Source organism: Sporothrix schenckii (assembly GCF_000961545.1).
Source record: "Sporothrix schenckii 1099-18 chromosome Unknown Cont42, whole genome shotgun sequence".
Lineage (NCBI taxonomy): Eukaryota > Fungi > Ascomycota > Sordariomycetes > Ophiostomatales > Ophiostomataceae > Sporothrix > Sporothrix schenckii.
The window spans coordinates 611197-629369 of NW_015971143.1; the positions used below are offsets into that span (position 1 = coordinate 611197).

Consider the following 18173-nt stretch of genomic DNA (forward strand, 5'->3'; position numbering starts at 1 on the left):
ATCTGAGAAAAGGTCCACGAAGGAGGAAGATGAAATTGATAGTGCACAAATGGCAACAAGGGTTCTTGTGTTCGAAGAATGATGAAGATGTAGTATTTAAAGGACGAACCGCGGGGCAGGATGTAAAGAAACACAGTAAGCAATGCGACTATTCAACGAAGTTCCAAATTCCAGCAACAGAACCCAACCGGCTGGGCAGGCCTAAGCGAGACCGAAGTGAAGTAATCGAGTGGCGATTAGCGAAGTAGGCGTCTGAACGTGACTTGCAGCACTTCTTCACTCAGGCCGGATCTTGTCTGCAGTGTGCCTGTGTTTGTTTGAGGGCCGTGACCGGAAGACTCTGCTGGCGGGGCCGGCGTGCGAACATATTGTCTTGCCCAGTCGTGGCTCAGCTGTTTATTGTTGAATCGTATCTGTTTCACTACGGCAGGAGATGTTGATGGTTGAATAGGGGCAAGGCCATAACGTTGATAAATGAAAACCCGACTTGATACGGAAAGAGGAGGAGGGTATGGAATTCGTAGGGGAACCTAGATCGTTCTTGCCTACTTCCTTCTGCATCTGCTGCCTCAACCAGCTGTGGTCTTTACCAATCCCTGTTCGAAGGGAAAGTGCAACTGTTGCCTCCAACGTAGGAAAGTGCGGCTCAAACCAGTGAAATTGATGGTGCACGCGCCACATTAAACAGGGCCGACGCGCGCGGAGCTTCCACTCTTGCAAGGCACACCACATTCGCCGCTAATTTCGCGTAGCTCCCCACAGCCTCGCTAAATGCCTAACTCACCACATCCAAACGGCGTCTCGTCACAAACACCACCAAAATCATCAACCCCACCAAGTTTCCGAACAGTTGATGTGACTACCCAATTTGCGTCTGTACGCAATTGACTCAAACGGCGAGTCCTTCCCCGCCCTAGACCATCGACGCCGACCTTTCCATACCCCAGCCACGTTCTTTGCGACGCGACACCACGAACGATGGCGTGGGACTCCAACGCAGCGCTTGCGTCCCGGCGCCGAACGAACAGCTCCGCCAACCGGACGTCGGCATTGGCAACGCTGACCATGCAGCAAAAGGTCGGCACAGCAGTTCCTGTCCATCCAAAGTCCGCGCATGTGGCAGATCCTTTCCTACAAGACTTTCTCCAGCCCGGCTTCGACCCAGCTGCCTACTGGAACGCAACACTCGGAGGCAATGGCGGCACCGGAGCCGGCGCCGCATCCGGTGTGTCTCGGACACGTTCGCCGGCACCCACCTCCGCATCCACCTCCGGCGCGGCAGGGCGCCTCGCCGCTGCGGCTAGTTCTGCCACCGCCACCGCCGACCGTGCCGCCCAGGCACAAGCAACACTCTCACAACTAGGCGCCCATACATCACGACTCACCACCGTGCTCACACAGTTAACTGACGACATTCTGCGGAGCGGTCGGCGGCTGGCATATGAAGTGCAACTGCTGCGGGGCGAGACGCTGGGACTGGGTGAGGTTGTGGAGAAGCACCTAGCACTTCTCGAGGAGAGCGAGAGTGGTATTGCCGCGTCGGGCGACAAAGCAGAAGCCGAGTCGGCAAAGACGGACGGTGGCGAAGGCACAGAACGTGGAGCGGCCGCGGCCGCGGTAGCGGCGGCAGCAGCAGCAGGTGGTTCGTCCGAATCGTCTACTGAACCGCCGTCGCTTGCTCAGCTCCGTATGCTGGCACAAGTGCGGTCCCGCCTCGACGCCGTTATCCGCACTTTTGGCGAAGCCATGGAGTTTATCATGCCACCGTCGACGATTTCTGTCACCTCCGGGTTCCTGTCTGTGTCTGGGCCTGACCAGGAGAGCGGTGGTACCGGTTCTGCGCGTGCAGGTGGATCTCAGGATGCTGCGACAATGACGAGCATGGAAGACAAGGGCCAGAGCATTCTGCGCGGTCTGCGCGACGAGATCGCCCACCTGCTCGACGGTGCCAATGTAACCGACGGAGCCGAGGCCGCTGCTGCACGAGTCGAAGCACTTCGTACGCTGTGTCGCGTCTGGGCCGGCACAGCTGAAGAAAAAGCTCGTTTGAAGTTTATTGAAAGTTTACAGCGGATGGTGGAGGACAAGCAAAGGGAACTGGACCGCGAGCGGGAGCGCATAGAGCGCCAGCAGCGGGAGAAGCTGGAGCGGGAGAGTAGCCAAGGCAACGGCACTGGTGCCAGTGGCGGCGTTGCTTCTTCTGCGGGCCAAGGAGCCCAGCTCGACGGGTCGGCTACCGGCACTGGGGCGAGCCGGGGCTACGCGGCGGCCGGCTATGGTTTCATTAGCCAGCTGCAAAAGATTCGGAGCGGTTTATAGCAACATAGTCACGTACAGTAGTTCAGCTGGTATGCCGTTCAAAGAAACCAAGCACCATTAAATTGCTCGAATGAGACCGTGTGAATAGTACTAACCTAAGGGCATGGTCGTCCCTACATAATTAATTATTAATGTCTCACATATGTTTTCAAAAGTCATGCCGGGTCCAAGACTCTATTGTGGGAGGATGCGAAAGTTCGTCATGCCACGCCCGGCTACGGAATAGCCAGCCATCCAAATGTGTCTATCAAAAATAAAACTCGAAACGAAGCCGCCAGTTCTCTATATACAAGTAGAAAGTACTCTATGTGGGCATTAATTTCGTGTAAGATGGCTTCTATGAATATGCCCGGAATTAAACTCTAGTCGTCGTCTTTTCAACTTTTTAAGATACTTTCCCAACAGATAACCCGTGCATTTCCGCGGAAGACACACGGGAATGGTAGAATAATGATAGTCTAACCACTTGAAACTCCGTTTACATGTATGCAAAAAAGTTTTGTGACTCTTTATGAGTTGTTTCTCTGGAGCGAGATATAAAACGATGAAAAAAAATGAGAAAAAGAACACGTCAGACAGCGACAACAAGGGCTCCGCCGTATCAAAAATAAGACGAAGGCAAAAAGGCAAAACAAATCAAAAAAACTCCTACATCGCCATAATGATCCATCCGTTTTTTTTTACTTTCCTTTGCCATTACAGGCCCCCAAAACAACCCATTAGATTCCTCCGTGTAAATGGAAGTCTCATATATACGGCGTCCGTGAAGGAATGAAATGCAGAGGGAGGCTTAACGTAGAAGTTGAAAGGTAGAAGGCCAAACCGTGATGGACCGGAACAACCCGAATGAATCCTAAGTGTAAAAAAACAAATATGCAAGGCTCTAAGACATGCTATACCCCGAAACGCAGACCCCGGCGGTTGCTTTCATGAACCCGTGTTTTCTCCCAAAACATGAAGTGGCGCAAAAGTGGAACAAAGACCATAGAGCAGTCTTCGCAGGAAATGATATAACAGGGAAGAAAACATGATGTAAGTAGGTTAAATGGACCCAGAGAAAGCAGTCAGAAGTAGACCGCAGTATAGACGAACAAATAGCATAAAGGAGGAAAGAGGAGTGGAATGGATGGCGAATCAGTGCCTAAAGCCGTGAATGTTTAAATTTGTCGAGAGTCTGCAGTGACTTTGAATCCAGTCAGTTCAAACGAGGCGTTTTATTGTTGATCGTTCAAGCGCCTCTAGAAGTTCTGGACGCTCTTTTAAGGCCTCAGCTGCATCGACGTAGGTCATCCAGCAGCGATCCCGTTTGCTCTTTTCGGGCCACTCGTTCTCCTCGCTGACGACGGTGCCTTCATAAAACCGATAGAGCGCCTTTTCGCGCTTCTTTGTTTTTGATGGCGCTTTTGGTGGGCGGCTTTCGACAATATCGCCCAGATCGTACTCGATCTGGACAATAATGCCAGCCTCTTCCCAAGCCTCCCTCTGGGCGGCCGACTGGCAATCTTCGTCGGTTTCCCAGCCGCCTTTTGGCAGAACCCAGCCTTTTCTCCGGTCTGATTGGATGAGTAGAACAAATCGTTTGTCTTCAGTCAGGGGAACAACACCAGCAACTAGCCGTTCGCCTTTTGAGTTATATCCTAATAGGAGAGGCCAACTGTTAGCATAACTACACGGCAGGGCAGAAGATTAGTATGATGAAGTTCTCTAAAATTGCGAAGCTTACTCTGCTTTGAACGCCCGGTTCTCGACTCCATTGACCGGCTACTTGTTGTTGTACTTGAAGCCATTTTGTGGGGTTTTGATGTGGGAATGGAATGTAGGGAGGTAGAGAGGGACGAAGCTCGCGGCGTACTCAAGAAATCGAAAACGAGGTATTGTTTGTAGATGTGGAAGTAGTTGATATGGTTTTCAATGAGCGGATTTCCGTTGCAAAAGCAGCAGCAGGGAAATTTGCTGAATGCGTTGTCTTTGATATAGAAAGGCCGAAGGGGGTAGTTGCAGAAAGGCGAGCCTTCTTTATTGAACGAGCGGCATAGTCGTATCGATAGACATGTAGGTGCGGTGTATAGTCAAAAGGACGCGGTTTCGTTCGTCGGTAGCAGGCAAGGCTTTCGCAGAATCGTGCCTGTCGTGAGGGATGATTGGTCGCGTGCGCTCGGTACAAAACCGTTTGCCCTCTTCTTTTCTCCTTTGTTCTGGTTTTTCACCACCAAAACAGTAACCAGCTGCAAAGCGGTTGTCGAGAATCAGTTTCCCGTGGAACACAAAAGGTAGCTGTTGTGTAACCGATAGATCTGGGGTGTCTGAATCGAGGCAATTGCTAAGTGCTAAGGCACAAAAAGACTTGAAGCTGTGTGAAGTTGCGAGGTCGGCCCACACTATCGGGATGCAGCGCGATGAGGGGACCTGTAGATCTGTGTAGCAACCCTGACGGAGAGCCTGGCGTTCGCATCTAAAGGGAATCCCTCGACAACTCGGAATTAGGGCGTAATAAGCGACGGAGAACCGGACTGTTAGAGAGCGAAGGCAAGACAAGGGAGGAGTAAGTAATGGGCGTCAAATGCGCTAGAGAGCTGCGTAATTGGGGTGATCTAGCTTCGGTTCTGCGTAATAGAGATCTCTCGGCCAAACGCTGAAACGTCAACCCTCCGTTCACAGACGTGACGAGAGTGCCTTTCGTGATTGAGGTCGGTCGTCGCGAGGAAAATTGCCGGCCGCGGCGAGATGCAAAGCACCACGCTCTGTAGAACCGCGATTCACTGTTCAGCAGATGTTCGCTTTGGGTGACGGTAAGAATCGTCCAACGAGGGTGATGCGAACAAGACCAAGCAGAGTTAAGTGCCGTGCGTCAGAGGGAAATGCTAAGAAGGTGATGTTAAGGGAGAGAAATGTACTCTGGCTTGTGCAAGAAGAGCTGGGGAAGCGACGCAAATGGAACCGCAAGTCGGAGGTACGACGTAAGCGTGACCGTGCCAGTAGTCACAAGAGCAACAGCAGGTAGATTTTGCCACGGAACGGAGGGCGCGGAGATGAAGGTGTGGTGATGGCAAAGTTCGTGGTCGTGTTGGCAGCGGTTTGGAGGACGAGTTAATGTAAATAAGAAGAATATATCTCCTGGCTGGAGAGTCCAGTTGAAGACAGACGGAAGTCTCGTGCCATAGCAGAGGGAGGTGCGAGGGGCAACACCTGATGGTGACAACTAGACTGATATATACAGAAAAAAAGACGGTTTGAGGAACCGAAAGGGCCAGGCCAGAAAAAGTTGGAGCCAGGGTAAGAACGAGGGAGGAAGTAGGGCAACGAACTAAGAAAAAAAGGAAGCTACGAGTAGTTTGGGCAAAGCTTCGTTTTTGGTGGTGCGTGGGTTGCAATGACAGCTAACAATTTCTAAAGCTTTTCCGTTTTTTTTTTTTTTTGGTCAACGGAGTGCAGTTTTTTCCCCTAAATCCTTTGCTGTTTGGAAAGTCGTTCGTTAAATCATTTTTCTTGGTCGCTGAGACTCTGTTGTTTGCCGCATCTGCGTTTGTTAATTTTAATTATTCCCTACTTCGGTGAAGCAAATTTGTTGTCTTCTTTCCTTCTGGATTCTCATTGCTAGTCACAATGTGGAATGCGCATACGACGCTGCGGCTACCCACATTGAGACGCACCTGCCGCAGTTGCGTGGGGTGTAATAAGTAATGCACAGGAATACCGAGCTTAGAGGAAGCAGCGATGCATGATGCGAAAGAGGCGAACTGCCAGGCATCTAGTAAAGTGACTTGCGACAAGTTACCCCAAGTAGAGATTTAGGTACATAGTACTTTGCGGAGCACGTGCGAAGGTACCGGACAAACTACCTTGCGCGGGGTGGCTCCTGCCTCCATAAAACACGAAAATGGACAAAGAATATACGGTTTACTCGATGGCCTTTAAGCATGGCAGAGACGACAGACGTGCCTTGCAGGTCTGGAAGAGAACGACTCTTTGCACCTCAAGGCGACAAGCCTGTCCGGGATTGGCCATGTGAACATCCTGCGTTGAGGTGCACGTTGTGGTTGGCATATGCTGTTCACTACATATTTGTACCCTCATTGCCTTCGTTTGGTTGGGGCGGGCGAACCGGGCCTCTCGCTCTTTCCTGATTGCCCGATCTGGGTTCGCTCAAAACCTATTTTGGCGGCCAAAACAGAAGGAGCGACCACTGTCGTGTGTCCAGACCCCACCAAACTAACCACCCCCTTTCAACCCATCATTTTCGCTTCCTCTCACCTCCTCCCCATTGTTCTTTCTCTACTCTTCCAATGGCCCAGCCTTTTTGCCCACCCTATCTAGCCTTTTGTCCAGGGCCTCTTCGTGTTTCCACTGTTTGTTCATATTGAGGCAATACCACATTACATCACCGCCCCAGTACCAGACCACTGGCCTAACCGCTCCCCCTTCTTTGCCCGATTCCTTGCCGCTTCCGCATTTTCGACCCTTGGGCCGCGTCGGCGACACGATCGGCTTGTCCTGCTTTGGCTGTGTTTGGATGTTGAGTTGCCCCTGAATTCTCTCTCGTTTAGCTTCATAAGCAAGTTACCACGTCGGAAGCTGTCTTGACTGGCTGGCACAGTTGATTACTGCTGTGCATCCCACACTATAAGATACATCGAAACCAGTCGTTCGCCGTTCACAACCCACGACCTCCTACAACACAAGATAACAGATGCACTGCATTGCGTCTACGTCGTCTCCTCTTAGTCTTCGCAACATCTGGATTGCGCCGCGGTCTCCGAGGACGGGTTTTCCGCTGCTGGCATAGCGGAGAAACAGCCGATAGTACTCTTCACGACTCCGGCTCGACCGGCACCCTCCCTTTATGCCGCTCGGGTTGGCACCCACTGAACAGTTTGTCACAGCTGCTGGAGTTTTAAACCGCCAACCACAACTAGGCTGCTCCAGTTTAAAATAGCCTCATTTAGGCACTACCGAGCTTCGGCGGGCCTGGTGCAGCACTACTGACACACAAGGCGCATACTGTTTACTGCTCTACATTGTTTTGACCTTTGCTGTTTCCCGTCGATGCGCTTTTAGGCCTCTCTTCAGACATCTTTGGTCTCCTCTGATCCTTGGCCTATCCCCACCTGGTCTCCGTGTCCAATTGTTACTATCATCCAAATTTGTCGAGATTTTTCACTGACACTTCTTCGACGGACGATCTTGACAACGCCGGTGCTTTTACGCTGTCTGTCCTTCACTTCCCGCCCTACGCCCTTTTATCTCGCCATATTTCTCGCTCGCCGCTTTCATCACAATACACCGAGACCGCGCCCTGCGAACCCGCCACCATGGAACACCCTGAGATGGGCTTTCCGAGAGACCGCTTATCATATATCATGCCAATTGGTGAGTTGCAAGCTCTTTCCTCCAGTTGATTTTACGACTTTGTGCCTATTTTCGCCCTGTGGGTTGTGTTGTGTTTATGGCGTGTAACTGGTAACACGTTTTCTCATAAGCATATGCACGAGCTGTGCTGTGCTACGAACAATTGTGTGCCGGTTCTATGAAAGTGACTTGCCTGCCTCACCTGACAAACTACCTACGTCTCGCCACAAAACCCACCCAGCACTTCATTGTACCCTCTCGCCCAACCATTCACCCTCGTGCATCTTTTGGCCCCGACCGTTGGCTCATCTCTCCCTACAGCGACATCTGTCCAATCCGCAATCCCCCCACACCACTTTGTTCATAGGCGTCCTGGCCGTAGAACATGCACCAAACACACCAAGATTGTTAAGCTTTTTCACAATTCATTTGTCCTGTCAGGGCTCGTGAGATCCGATCCACCTTCACCAACCTACCTTCACTATTAAGTCTTTTTCTTATGTCTACCACCCCACTCCATTTGTGCTCGTTCTCTCATATAACACCCGAACTTCAACGTTTTTCTTTCAGTTGAGTCGTCTGCATGTGGACCTAATGTAGGTTGCAGAACCAGATCATTGTGTATTCCCCATCTCCCCTGTGTTCCTTGCCCGGCAGCGTGGGACGTTCCTTCACTCTCCGTTGCCCACGTATTACGTTTCAATTCTGGTCCAGATACCCATGTGACTCATTTTTGTATTCCTTCTTGACATTTGTGTTTTCATGTTTTGTATCCTGGTCGTGCAACTGGTCATTTGCGATGCCTCCTCAGACCTCGTTCCTGCTCAAACCTGTTCCGTACTCACAAAGTTTTGTCCTTCTTTAGGTTACTGTAACTCACCAACCTGTGGTTACTGTCATAACGATGCCACCAGTGGGAAGCCGAATAAAAGTAAGATGATTTTCTTTCTTTCTTTCTTTTTCTTTCTTTTCTTTTTTCTTTTTATTTTGTCCTGTCCGATGCACCTGGGTTTACCCGACGTCAACTTTTTCGGGCCGCGCACCGGCCAATGCCGTGTTGTCGTTGACCTGGAGTTACCTGCAAGTGTATTGTGCCTGTTGTCAGAAATTGCCTTTATTGGAAATGACAGGGTCAGCCAACACCACATGTGACATGCCTCCACATCATTGACCCCCACCAAGAACACCGACCATGACATGTCGTCATTACACTCCGTCGACCGACGCTGTTCTCGGTTGCCGACCGAGTAATGCTGCGAAGCTAGGCACTATTGTTTGGTTTTGATTTTACTGAACTGCATTAATGTGACGTGTGGTCGTACCGTTCATATTCGTCCTCGGTTGTTCCTAACAAGATCTAGGGTTTTCATATTATACTTCCAGCCACTCTTTGACTCCCCAGCTGTACCAGATTTTACTGGACCGGTGCTGGAGGCGGTCCGGCACGCTGCTTTACCGTCCGAACCAAAGAAAGGCTTGTTGTCCTCACTACTCCATACGCTTGGATGCAAATGCATTCCACGCTTCACGAGACCAGCGTCAGGCTGTCAACAGGTTCAGCAGGTTTATTATCGGGGATGAATATGCCAGAGTGGCTGCCCGCGTGAATCCTCGTTCCCGTGCAGAAACAAAGCGACGTGATACGACGTTCGATCTAGTTGAGCGCGTTCATGAGGCTGAAAGCGACAACCTACCACCACTCCCTTCAAGTCGCGGCCACAAGGCTTACAAAACACAGAGGGCCGTCGGCGACAACGATGGCCAAGCAGCATCAGTCCCATTGCCAGTGGAACCAGAACTGACAAAGACCATTGAACCCGCCCACCGGTTTGTAGTGACCTTGGAGCCAGATACATACAGCGACGAAAAGTACGAAGTTTTTGAAAACTACCAGCGCATGGTGCACAAAGAACCACCGTCCAAGATCTCCAAACGAGGCTTTACCAACTTTCTGTGCAACTCTCCTTTGCGACGAGAAACCTTTACAGAAAGGAGTGGCCGGCAGAAAAAACTCGGCTCGTTTCACCAGTGCTACCGTCTTGACGGCCGCCTCGTCGCCATTGGCGTTCTTGACCTGCTACCAGACTGCGTTAGTGCCGTCTACTTTTTGTACCACGAGTCAATTCATAATCTCAGCCCTGGCAAACTCGGCGCGCTTAGAGAGATCGCGCTGGCTCTCGAGGGTGGCTATCGTTGGTGGTACTCAGGCTACTATATCCACAACTGTCCCAAGATGCGGTACAAGATTGATTTTGCGCCGCAGTATGTGCTCGATCCCGAGTTACCCTCCAGCTGGGATCTCTTGGACAAAGAGGCACTGGCCAAGTTCGATAAACAGCCCTACGTGAGCTTCTCGCATGAGCGGGTGGAGGAGTATAAAACGAAGCTGCTGAAGCAACACCCTAACGGCGACAGCGACAATTATGGCTTTGGCCTTTTCGGTCTGGGAAAACCGTTGACATTCCATGGGCCGGCAGTAGAGGAGCACACACCTGATGGAGGTGACGCCGTGGCAGGCACGAGGGAAGAATCGGGGGAACCAATTGCCGCCCTTGACGGTGAAGCCAACAATGGCGACGACGATGACTCGGATTCGGACGCTGAGAATAGTGACTCGCCGAATGTACCGCTCTTCACGAGCAATATGCCAGGCCTACCGTCCATGGCAACCGTCGCTCGGTACCACCTCGATGACATCCCGATTCTGACATCGCTGCAGCCAACCATGTTTCCTGTTCATTACCTGGCTGTATGGGACGAGGGCACAGTCACGGATGGCACGAGTTTCAAGAACAAGGTGGCGGAACTGGTGGCGATGATGGGCTCCGACCTCATCCCTCAACTCTGCCTGGACTTCCGGAGACACCCATCATAGTTGTCTCGTGGTGTAAATGCTGCTTGGGCTGTTGTAACATCGGGGTTTTCCGTTGTAAGCTAGCGCTTTTGGTTATCATTTTACTCGCATGAAATTGTCATTTAGACCCATTACCTGTTGACTTATTTTTTGTTATTTATCATTTTCCAGAACGAAACCAGCTCTACGCAAACGCCTCCGAGGCGTTCTAGAAGCGTCTGAGGACTAACCCATTTATTGCACGTTACCACACACGACACATTCCCTGTCCAGGTAAGGTACAAACTGCCACATCCCATAGTACTTCGTTCAAGGCGAAAAAAAAGTGTGCCAACAGAGTTTTCTTCCCTCCCACTAACCTCTGTCGGTGAGCTGTATCTGGCAGGAGATCACATGCCCGTTTTTGGCTGTCGGTCAGGGCAGGATGGATCCTCTTTCGGGGCCACCACGACGCCGTCTTAGTCCTCAGCCATCGGCGCTGCTTTAGGCAGATACCCTTGAAGCAGTGTGGCCGAGACCGAAATAGAATACAAAAGGGGCGAGCCTTATCATCTCTCGTGGAGGGAAGGTGATCACGAGGGTCCAGTGACGTTAGCCTATGAAAGGGCGCTGAACTGGCCAACCAGAACATGAACGTATGTACGTAACAGTTTTCTTGCTCAGGCAAATCATACAGTGTGGGGAGTGGGATGCTGAGTGGGATAAAGGAATCATAAGACGTGTTTCATCCTAGCAAATTGGAGAGATGGCCGCAGGTTACAGCCTCACCCGTGTCTGTCTTTTGATTTTGCGTGGGGGAAATTGGTAGAGAATAAGCACTCCGGGAGCAGCTTGTCAAGTCCAGGAAGTACCTGAATGTACTCTTCTGTGTATTAGGTACTTTTGATATTTCCCAACGAAGTATTGCACCCCACCATTCAAAGACGATGAGGAGATCAAGTGGTGGCCAGTCTTTGTACAGCATCTTTCTCCCTCTTGCTCACTTTCTCTCTCTTCCTTTGGCACATAAAGGCTGCTTCTAATAGACACTCCTGGAAGAAATAAAGCCTGTGTTGCATTATTTAAAATGGTCTTCTGATCATTCCCCATTGGAAAGCCCAATGATGTTGTTCTGTTTCGCATATGAGGGCCAATATTAGCGACAAATATTGATATGGTTGAGTATTTCCAATTTTGTGCAAAGCGAACAGTCAACCAGAATCATAACAAGAAAGATCTGTAGTATTCCTTTCTTATGTCACCTGCAGAGTTGGTATCGCGACAATGCTTGATGGCCAAACGATGACGACGTTGTCCAAAGACGGCTTCTGATTGGGCACTCTGGTCACGGACATACAAAATGGGTTCGGAGGGTCTGGGAGAGTGCAGAGTGCCGTACACATGCCAAAGCATGTGACATATTACTCATCAAGGCTACCCTAGTCTGGGACTAGTGCGCTCGGCGACAAAAGTTAGGGCTGGCCACAATAAAATTAACTTTTTGCTCCAACAGGCGCAAAAAAGTGCGAGGCCCACTTTTTCCGTGTGAAAAATCCCATTCAGACCGCCGGAAAACGAGTGGCCCTAGTTTGGTAGAGAGCCAGCGTCGAAAAGTAGCGAAGAGAAAAAAAGTGTGTGAAAGGATCTTTCCCCTCGTACTCGTTTTGACCTTTTCCCTCTCCAACACCCAACCACCACCAACGACAACCATCGCCATCTTCGAGAGAACTCTGGTTTGTTCACCTCATCCCGTCGCCATTTCACTTCGGTTTTCGTTTTCTAACTCAATAGTCACAATGGGTGCCCTCAAGTACGTCGAAGAGCTCCAGAAGCGCAAGCAGTCGGATGTGCTGCGCTTCCTCCTGCGCGTCCGCTGCTGGGAAGTACGTTGAAACAACACCACTCTCCTGAATTCAGACATCGACCTTCGAGAAATAAGCATCTCCATTACCCTTCGTTGCCGGTCTTTCCCACGGAAGCCAGAACCATACAACGCCAGGCCGAGTTGTCGGGAGGAAAAGAGACGACAGGGCGCGAGAGGTACGAGGGCGATGAAGAGAGATTGAAAGAGGGAGAACGGGACAGTGTGATGGCTGAGAGGCATGAACAAGCTTTCGAGACGAAATCACGGTTCGGGAGACGAGAGATTTTAGACAATTTCTTCTCCTGTACGAATCGATTGTCCTCTTGTCAAATTTTTCAGCCTCGTCGGCCTACATGTTCTTACCAGTCTCACCTCGTTCGCGATCTTTCTTCATTACCTCTTGTCTCGACGACCATCCTTTCCGACTCTTTTCCGTTCTCAACTTCCGTCCTAGGATCCCGGGCATAAAAGACACTTGTTGATCATTGTCGCTTTGTCATTGAAATTGTCTGTTGGTTTCAATCAATGCTGACTGAGAGTGTTTTTCTGCATTGTAGTACCGCCAGCTGAACGTCATCCACCGTGCTTCGCGCCCGTCCCGCCCGGACAAGGCCCGCCGTCTCGGTTACAAGGCCAAGCAGGGCTACGTGATCTACCGCGTGCGTGTGCGCCGCGGTGGCCGCAAGAAGCCCGTTCGCAAGGGTGCCACGTACGGCAAGCCGACCAACCAGGGTGTGAACCAGCTCAAGTACCAGCGCTCGCTCAAGTCGACCGCCGAGGAGCGTGTCGGCCGCCGCTGCGCCAACCTGCGCGTGCTGAACTCGTACTGGATCAACCAGGACTCCACCTACAAGTACTTTGAGGTCATCCTCGTCGACCCCCAGCACGCCGCCATCCGCCGCGACCCTCGCATCAACTGGATCGTCAACCCGGTCCACAAGCACCGCGAATCGCGCGGTCTTACCGCCACCGGCAAGAAGTCCCGCGGCCTCAACAAGGGCCACAAATTCAACAAGACCCGTGCTGGCCGCCGCAAGACCTGGAAGCGCCACAACACCCTGTCCCTGTGGCGGTACCGGTAAACGTAGCGTGGCTCCTTCTGTGCGCGCTGTGTATGGTGCTGTTGCTGCTTGCGGGAAGGGTGGCGGAGTCGTTGACGCCGCCGACGATGGCGACGGCGTTGATGAGAACGTCGTGGTTTATCGTGGCGGCAACCTTGGACGGAAAGCCGGCCTGTGGGCACAGGACGCCGATAATCTACTACGCCAGAGCATCGAACGTTTTTGTTACCACTTTTCTTTGCTTTGTTGTGCCTGTCTCTGTTTTCTGGGACTTTCAATTTTGCATACGGAGTTTCTGGCGCTCTTACGGCGACAGACATCAAAGGAGAGGCCGACTGACGGACAAGGCAAATGAAACAATATTAAGGAGAGCTGGGAAGGGAAAGCTTCTTCTATGACGGACAAAAAAATTTCATGTTAGGGAAAACTGTGTTTTAAGCAATAAATGCGCTCCCAGACATCAAAGTGGGAAGTATTTCATTCACCAAACGATGACAGATTTATGTGACTGTGATTCGTGGCTTGTGATCATAAGCAAACTCGTTTATTAGTCTCTGATGTCGATGGTTGGAGGTGGGCCAAAGTCGTCCGAACTTCTCTGGTCTTGTTTTTGACTTGCTCCAGAAGAGACAGGCTGGTAACCACAAGTCTTGGACCAAGAATTAACTGAGCCGGGAATGCACCAACGTAGGTCAGCATGGGTATTGCAATTTCTCGAGGGTGTGCTTATTGTTCTAGAGCAAAACTTGGCGAAAGACCGGTAGATTGCATTTTAACAAATATTCCCAAATCGCTGGAGTGTCTGTGTCTAAGTGGTCTCAACTATGACAAGTTACTAAGATCGTACACGAGAAACCGCAGAGCTTCCTCCCCCATTTCTCTAAATTTACACTTTTGTTATTTCTCGTCTTGTGCAGGCGTTGGCGACTGGCCAGCAGCAGCCAACGTGATTACGACGCATCGAAGAGGGTTTTGGCAAGACTATGAAGTCTCGATCAGAACAGCCTGCTTCTCCGACTGCTGCGCCTTGCTCGCCGCGGCCGCGTTCCGGCCAACAAAGGTCGCCATGGCTGTGTCAATACCAGATGCCCACCGTGCAAGTTGCTGAAGGCTCAACGGCAGCACGTGGTACCAGGACACCCAGCGCGCGTAGAGTGGCATACCAATGGACTCGGCGCGGCCGCTGTCAATTGCGCTGATAATGTCCTTGGCAACGTCGACAGGCTCCACGACGGGCGCGAAGAAGGAGCTGGGTGTTTGCACACCGTAGAAGAGCGGCGTGCTGAGCTGGCCGAGGGTGACGAGCACCGTGCGGATGTCCGGGTGGCTTGTCTTGAGCTCGGCGGTTAGGGAGCGATGCAGGGCAGACAGGCCAGCCTTGGAGGCAGCATAGTCAGACAGTTGGACAGCACCGAGTTCGCCGAGAACACTGGTAATGGTGACGATCGTGCCTCCAAGGCCGCTGCGTGCAATGCCGGGGATAAAGGCCTTGAGAGTGTAGAAGTTCGACGCGAGGTTGGTGAACAGGGTGCGATCGATCTCGGCGTAATCGAGGTCAAGCAGACGCTTTCCATTGACAACGGCAGCGTTGTTGATCAGCACGGTGGGCGGGCCAAGCTGTTTTCGTTAGCAGGGGGCAGACGTCGCGGTGCGAAACCATGATACAAGGACGTACATCTCTCTCAATGTCGGCGGCCGCCTTGATGACTTGGTCCTTGTCTGTAATATCGCACTTGTAGTAAGTGACACCGCGGGCCTCGCCATTCTCCATTTCCTTGACATCCAGCACGGCGACAGTCGCGCCGCGCATACCGTAGACCTCGGCGATCAGCAGTCCAAGACCGCTTGCGCCACCAGTAATGACAATGACCTCCTCGCTCAAGTCGACCGTCCGCGGCTGGCCAAAGGCAATGCGCCGGTTGATTGCGCTCAGAACCCAGCCTGCCGTTACGACAGAGGCATAAATCGAGGCGGCGCGGATCGGCATGGCAGTCCACTCCATGTGCTCGGCGCGGAAGCACAGAACGACGATCCAGGCCACAAATGGGTGCAGGAAGGTGACATAGAGGACCTTGAGGACAAGGTCAACGGAGAAGGGCGCGAACCACGAGTCGCGGGTTGGCGGCCGCTGGAAGGCGTCCATTGTGTGCGAAAGGGGGCGGAGAAGTAGTTTGAGAAGCAGAAGTTGAGAGAGAGGTAGAAGATGTGTCGTCTCGTCAGTGAAACAGAACAGACGAAAGAGACAAGAGAAACAAGAACGGCGAGAAGAGGCAGACAAATAAATACGAAAACAAGGAAGAGGATGAGACCAAAAGTGGGAGAGGTTTTCAAAGTTACGCCCAGCGTGACGAGGAAGAGATGTTGGCAGATGTTAAACGAGGATGTGCAGACGAGACGACGAGGATGGAAACGTCAACAATCGAGGAGCGGACACAGAGCAATTGCCACGCACCACAAAGACACCGAGCGCTCTTTTTCTTTTTCTGCTCGTCCTTCTTGCCTTCGAAACGTCACCCAGGGGAGCACTCGGACTGAGAAACGTTTCGAGGTTTCGACGAGGGGCCTGTTAGTGGGGACTAGCCAGCTGTGCTTAGGCCAAAGAGCTCCCTGGAGCGGCCGACTCCAGCGCCAGGGGTTTATCTGTGACAACCAATCACGAGCTGCTGCTGTGTTTTCCAAGCGCCCCATGTGCCTGTTTGTGGAGCGGCGCTAGAGCCACGCGTGACCTAGCACGGGACTATTTTCACGTGATATGCTTTGTCACACCAATGTTGCTCCAACGTGCAGCCTTCGCGTCCGTTGGCAACCTAGAGGTGGGCAAGGGCCAGTGACGGCGAGAGCTCTCAGTCCAGCCTCAAGTTCTGTTTGTCCAGCCCCAGTAGCTCCTCTTTCGCGCATTGCCTCGCATCCCCCCACGACAGTCGCACTCTGCAGCGCACACGACCTTACATATTCTTTTTTTTTATAGATAAATCCAAACTATCTCAACAAGGCGACTCCTTCCCACTCCTCATTCCACATTGCCGACATCTGTCTCGACCGACGACCTTTTCCTCTCCCTCGACGACTCCCACGCGAGACACAACCACCCACTACCTCACTCACTTTCGTCCGCCATGGCCGCCGCCGATTCGGAGCGGGTGCAGGAAGCCAAGAAGCTGGCAAAGTCCAACCCGGCTAAGGCCGAATCCATCTATAAAGAGGTCATCGCGAAGCCACCATCGGTTACGTCGGATGCTGCTGTCCGGGAGTACGAGGTGGCATTGATTGGCCTGGGGGAGCTGTACCGGGACCAGAAGTGAGTTGCTATGGCGCAGGCGACGATGCATACCAAACGTTCTCCTAAGACTGACAAAATGCCCTCGTGTAGGAACACCAATGAGCTCGTCGACCTGGTAACACGGAGCCGGACGGTGCTGTCGTCCTTTGCGAAGGCAAAGACGGCGAAACTCGGTAGGTTCTTGCTTCCCCTCTGCTTCAGATTCATCGCGGCCATATGGCGGTACTGACAACGTCCAGTACGGCAACTCCTCGACCTCTTCCGTGACATCCCCAACACCACCGATACCCAGATTGCCGTGACCAAGTCGTGCATAGAATGGGCAACGTCGGAGCGCCGCGGCTTCCTGCGCCAGAACCTCGAGACACGGCTGGTCACTCTCTATATGGCCAAACAGGCGTACTACGACGCACTGACGCTCATCAATGGCCTGCTGCGCGAGCTCAAGCGCCTGGACGACAAGCTGGTGCTGGTCGAGGTGCAGCTTCTCGAGTCGCGCGTGTACCACGCACTCGGAAACGTGTCCAAGGCGCGTGCGGCACTCACCAGTGCCCGCACGAGTGCCGCCTCCGTCTACACCCCGCCGCTGCTGCAGGCCAACCTGGACATGCAGTCGGGCATGCTGCACGCCGAGGACAAGGACTTTAACACGGCATTCAGTTACTTTATCGAGGCGCTCGATGGCTACCACACGCAGGACGAGCCCGCCAAGGCCACGGCGGCCCTGCAGTACATGCTACTGTGCAAGATTATGCTGAACCTGTCAGATGACGTGAACCAGCTGATGGTTTCGAAGCAGGCCGTCAAGTACGCGGGCCAAAGCCTCGAGGCCATGAAGGCCATTGCGCGCGCGCACGCCAACCGCTCGCTCGAGGAGTACGAGCGCGCACTGGTCACATACCGCTATGAGCTGGGCGGCGACGCTTTTGTGCGCAACCACCTGCGCCGCCTGTACGACTCGATGCTGGAGCAGAACCTGATCAAGGTCATTGAGCCTTTTTCGCGCGTCGAGATCGACCACATTGCCACCATGGTCGGCTTGGACACCCAGCAGGTCGAACGCAAGCTGTCCCAGATGATCCTAGACAAGGTCATTATCGGCGTGCTGGACCAGGGCGCGGGATGTCTGATTATCTACGACGAGACGGAGCGCGACGAGAGCTACGATGCGGCACTGGCGACCATTGACAAGCTGAGCAACGTGGTGGACGTGCTGTACACCAACCAGGCGTCAATGCTGGAGTAGATGGGAGAAAAGGAAGCGATATTAAGGGGACTCAGGGCGGGGTGTGAAGAGACGAGAGTGTGATGGGGTGGAGCGCGAGATGGTCTGTATCAATAGAATAGAGAACTAGTCTTTTCGCGTCTTTGCCTGGGAACTTGCCATCAATATGAATTGAACATATTTCAAAAGAAGTCTTGCAGCGCTACTTTTCTACCCACTGGAAGAAGCCCCACTTCCAGCTAATC

At 52.4% G+C, this 18173-nt stretch overlaps 6 protein-coding genes across 6 annotated transcripts; 4 read left to right on the forward strand and 2 right to left on the reverse strand.

The window, feature by feature from the left end:
* Positions 1-978: 978 nt before the first annotated feature.
* Positions 979-2319, forward strand: SPSK_01744 (uncharacterized protein; the record flags this gene model as incomplete). Its single annotated transcript, XM_016728650.1, has 1 exon — positions 979-2319. The coding sequence occupies one exon, from the start codon at positions 979-981 to the stop codon at positions 2317-2319; it is 1341 nt and encodes a 446-aa protein (XP_016589720.1).
* A 1200-nt stretch (positions 2320-3519) lies between these two features.
* On the reverse strand, positions 3520-4106 carry SPSK_01980 (nudix domain containing protein; the record flags this gene model as incomplete). The annotated part of the gene is made up of 2 exons (XM_016728878.1): positions 3520-3956; positions 4043-4106. The coding sequence occupies 2 exons, from the start codon at positions 4104-4106 to the stop codon at positions 3520-3522; spliced, it is 501 nt and encodes a 166-aa protein (XP_016589721.1).
* A 4751-nt stretch (positions 4107-8857) lies between these two features.
* On the forward strand, positions 8858-10540 carry SPSK_01642 (arginine-tRNA-protein transferase; the record flags this gene model as incomplete). Its single annotated transcript, XM_016728550.1, has 2 exons — positions 8858-8938; positions 9068-10540. 2 exons carry the CDS (start codon positions 8858-8860, stop codon positions 10538-10540), a joined length of 1554 nt encoding a protein of 517 aa, XP_016589722.1.
* Positions 10541-12294: 1754 nt separating this feature from the next.
* On the forward strand, positions 12295-13444 carry SPSK_01803 (large subunit ribosomal protein L15e; the record flags this gene model as incomplete). Its single annotated transcript, XM_016728705.1, has 2 exons — positions 12295-12381; positions 12920-13444. The coding sequence occupies 2 exons, from the start codon at positions 12295-12297 to the stop codon at positions 13442-13444; spliced, it is 612 nt and encodes a 203-aa protein (XP_016589723.1).
* Positions 13445-14404: 960 nt separating this feature from the next.
* Positions 14405-15566, reverse strand: SPSK_01801 (short chain dehydrogenase reductase; the record flags this gene model as incomplete). The annotated part of the gene is made up of 2 exons (XM_016728703.1): positions 14405-15040; positions 15099-15566. 2 exons carry the CDS (start codon positions 15564-15566, stop codon positions 14405-14407), a joined length of 1104 nt encoding a protein of 367 aa, XP_016589724.1.
* Positions 15567-16779: 1213 nt separating this feature from the next.
* SPSK_01797 (26S proteasome regulatory subunit N6) lies at positions 16780-17949 on the forward strand (the record flags this gene model as incomplete). The annotated part of the gene is made up of 2 exons (XM_016728699.1): positions 16780-16876; positions 16943-17949. 2 exons carry the CDS (start codon positions 16780-16782, stop codon positions 17947-17949), a joined length of 1104 nt encoding a protein of 367 aa, XP_016589725.1.
* Positions 17950-18173: the final 224 nt, after the last annotated feature.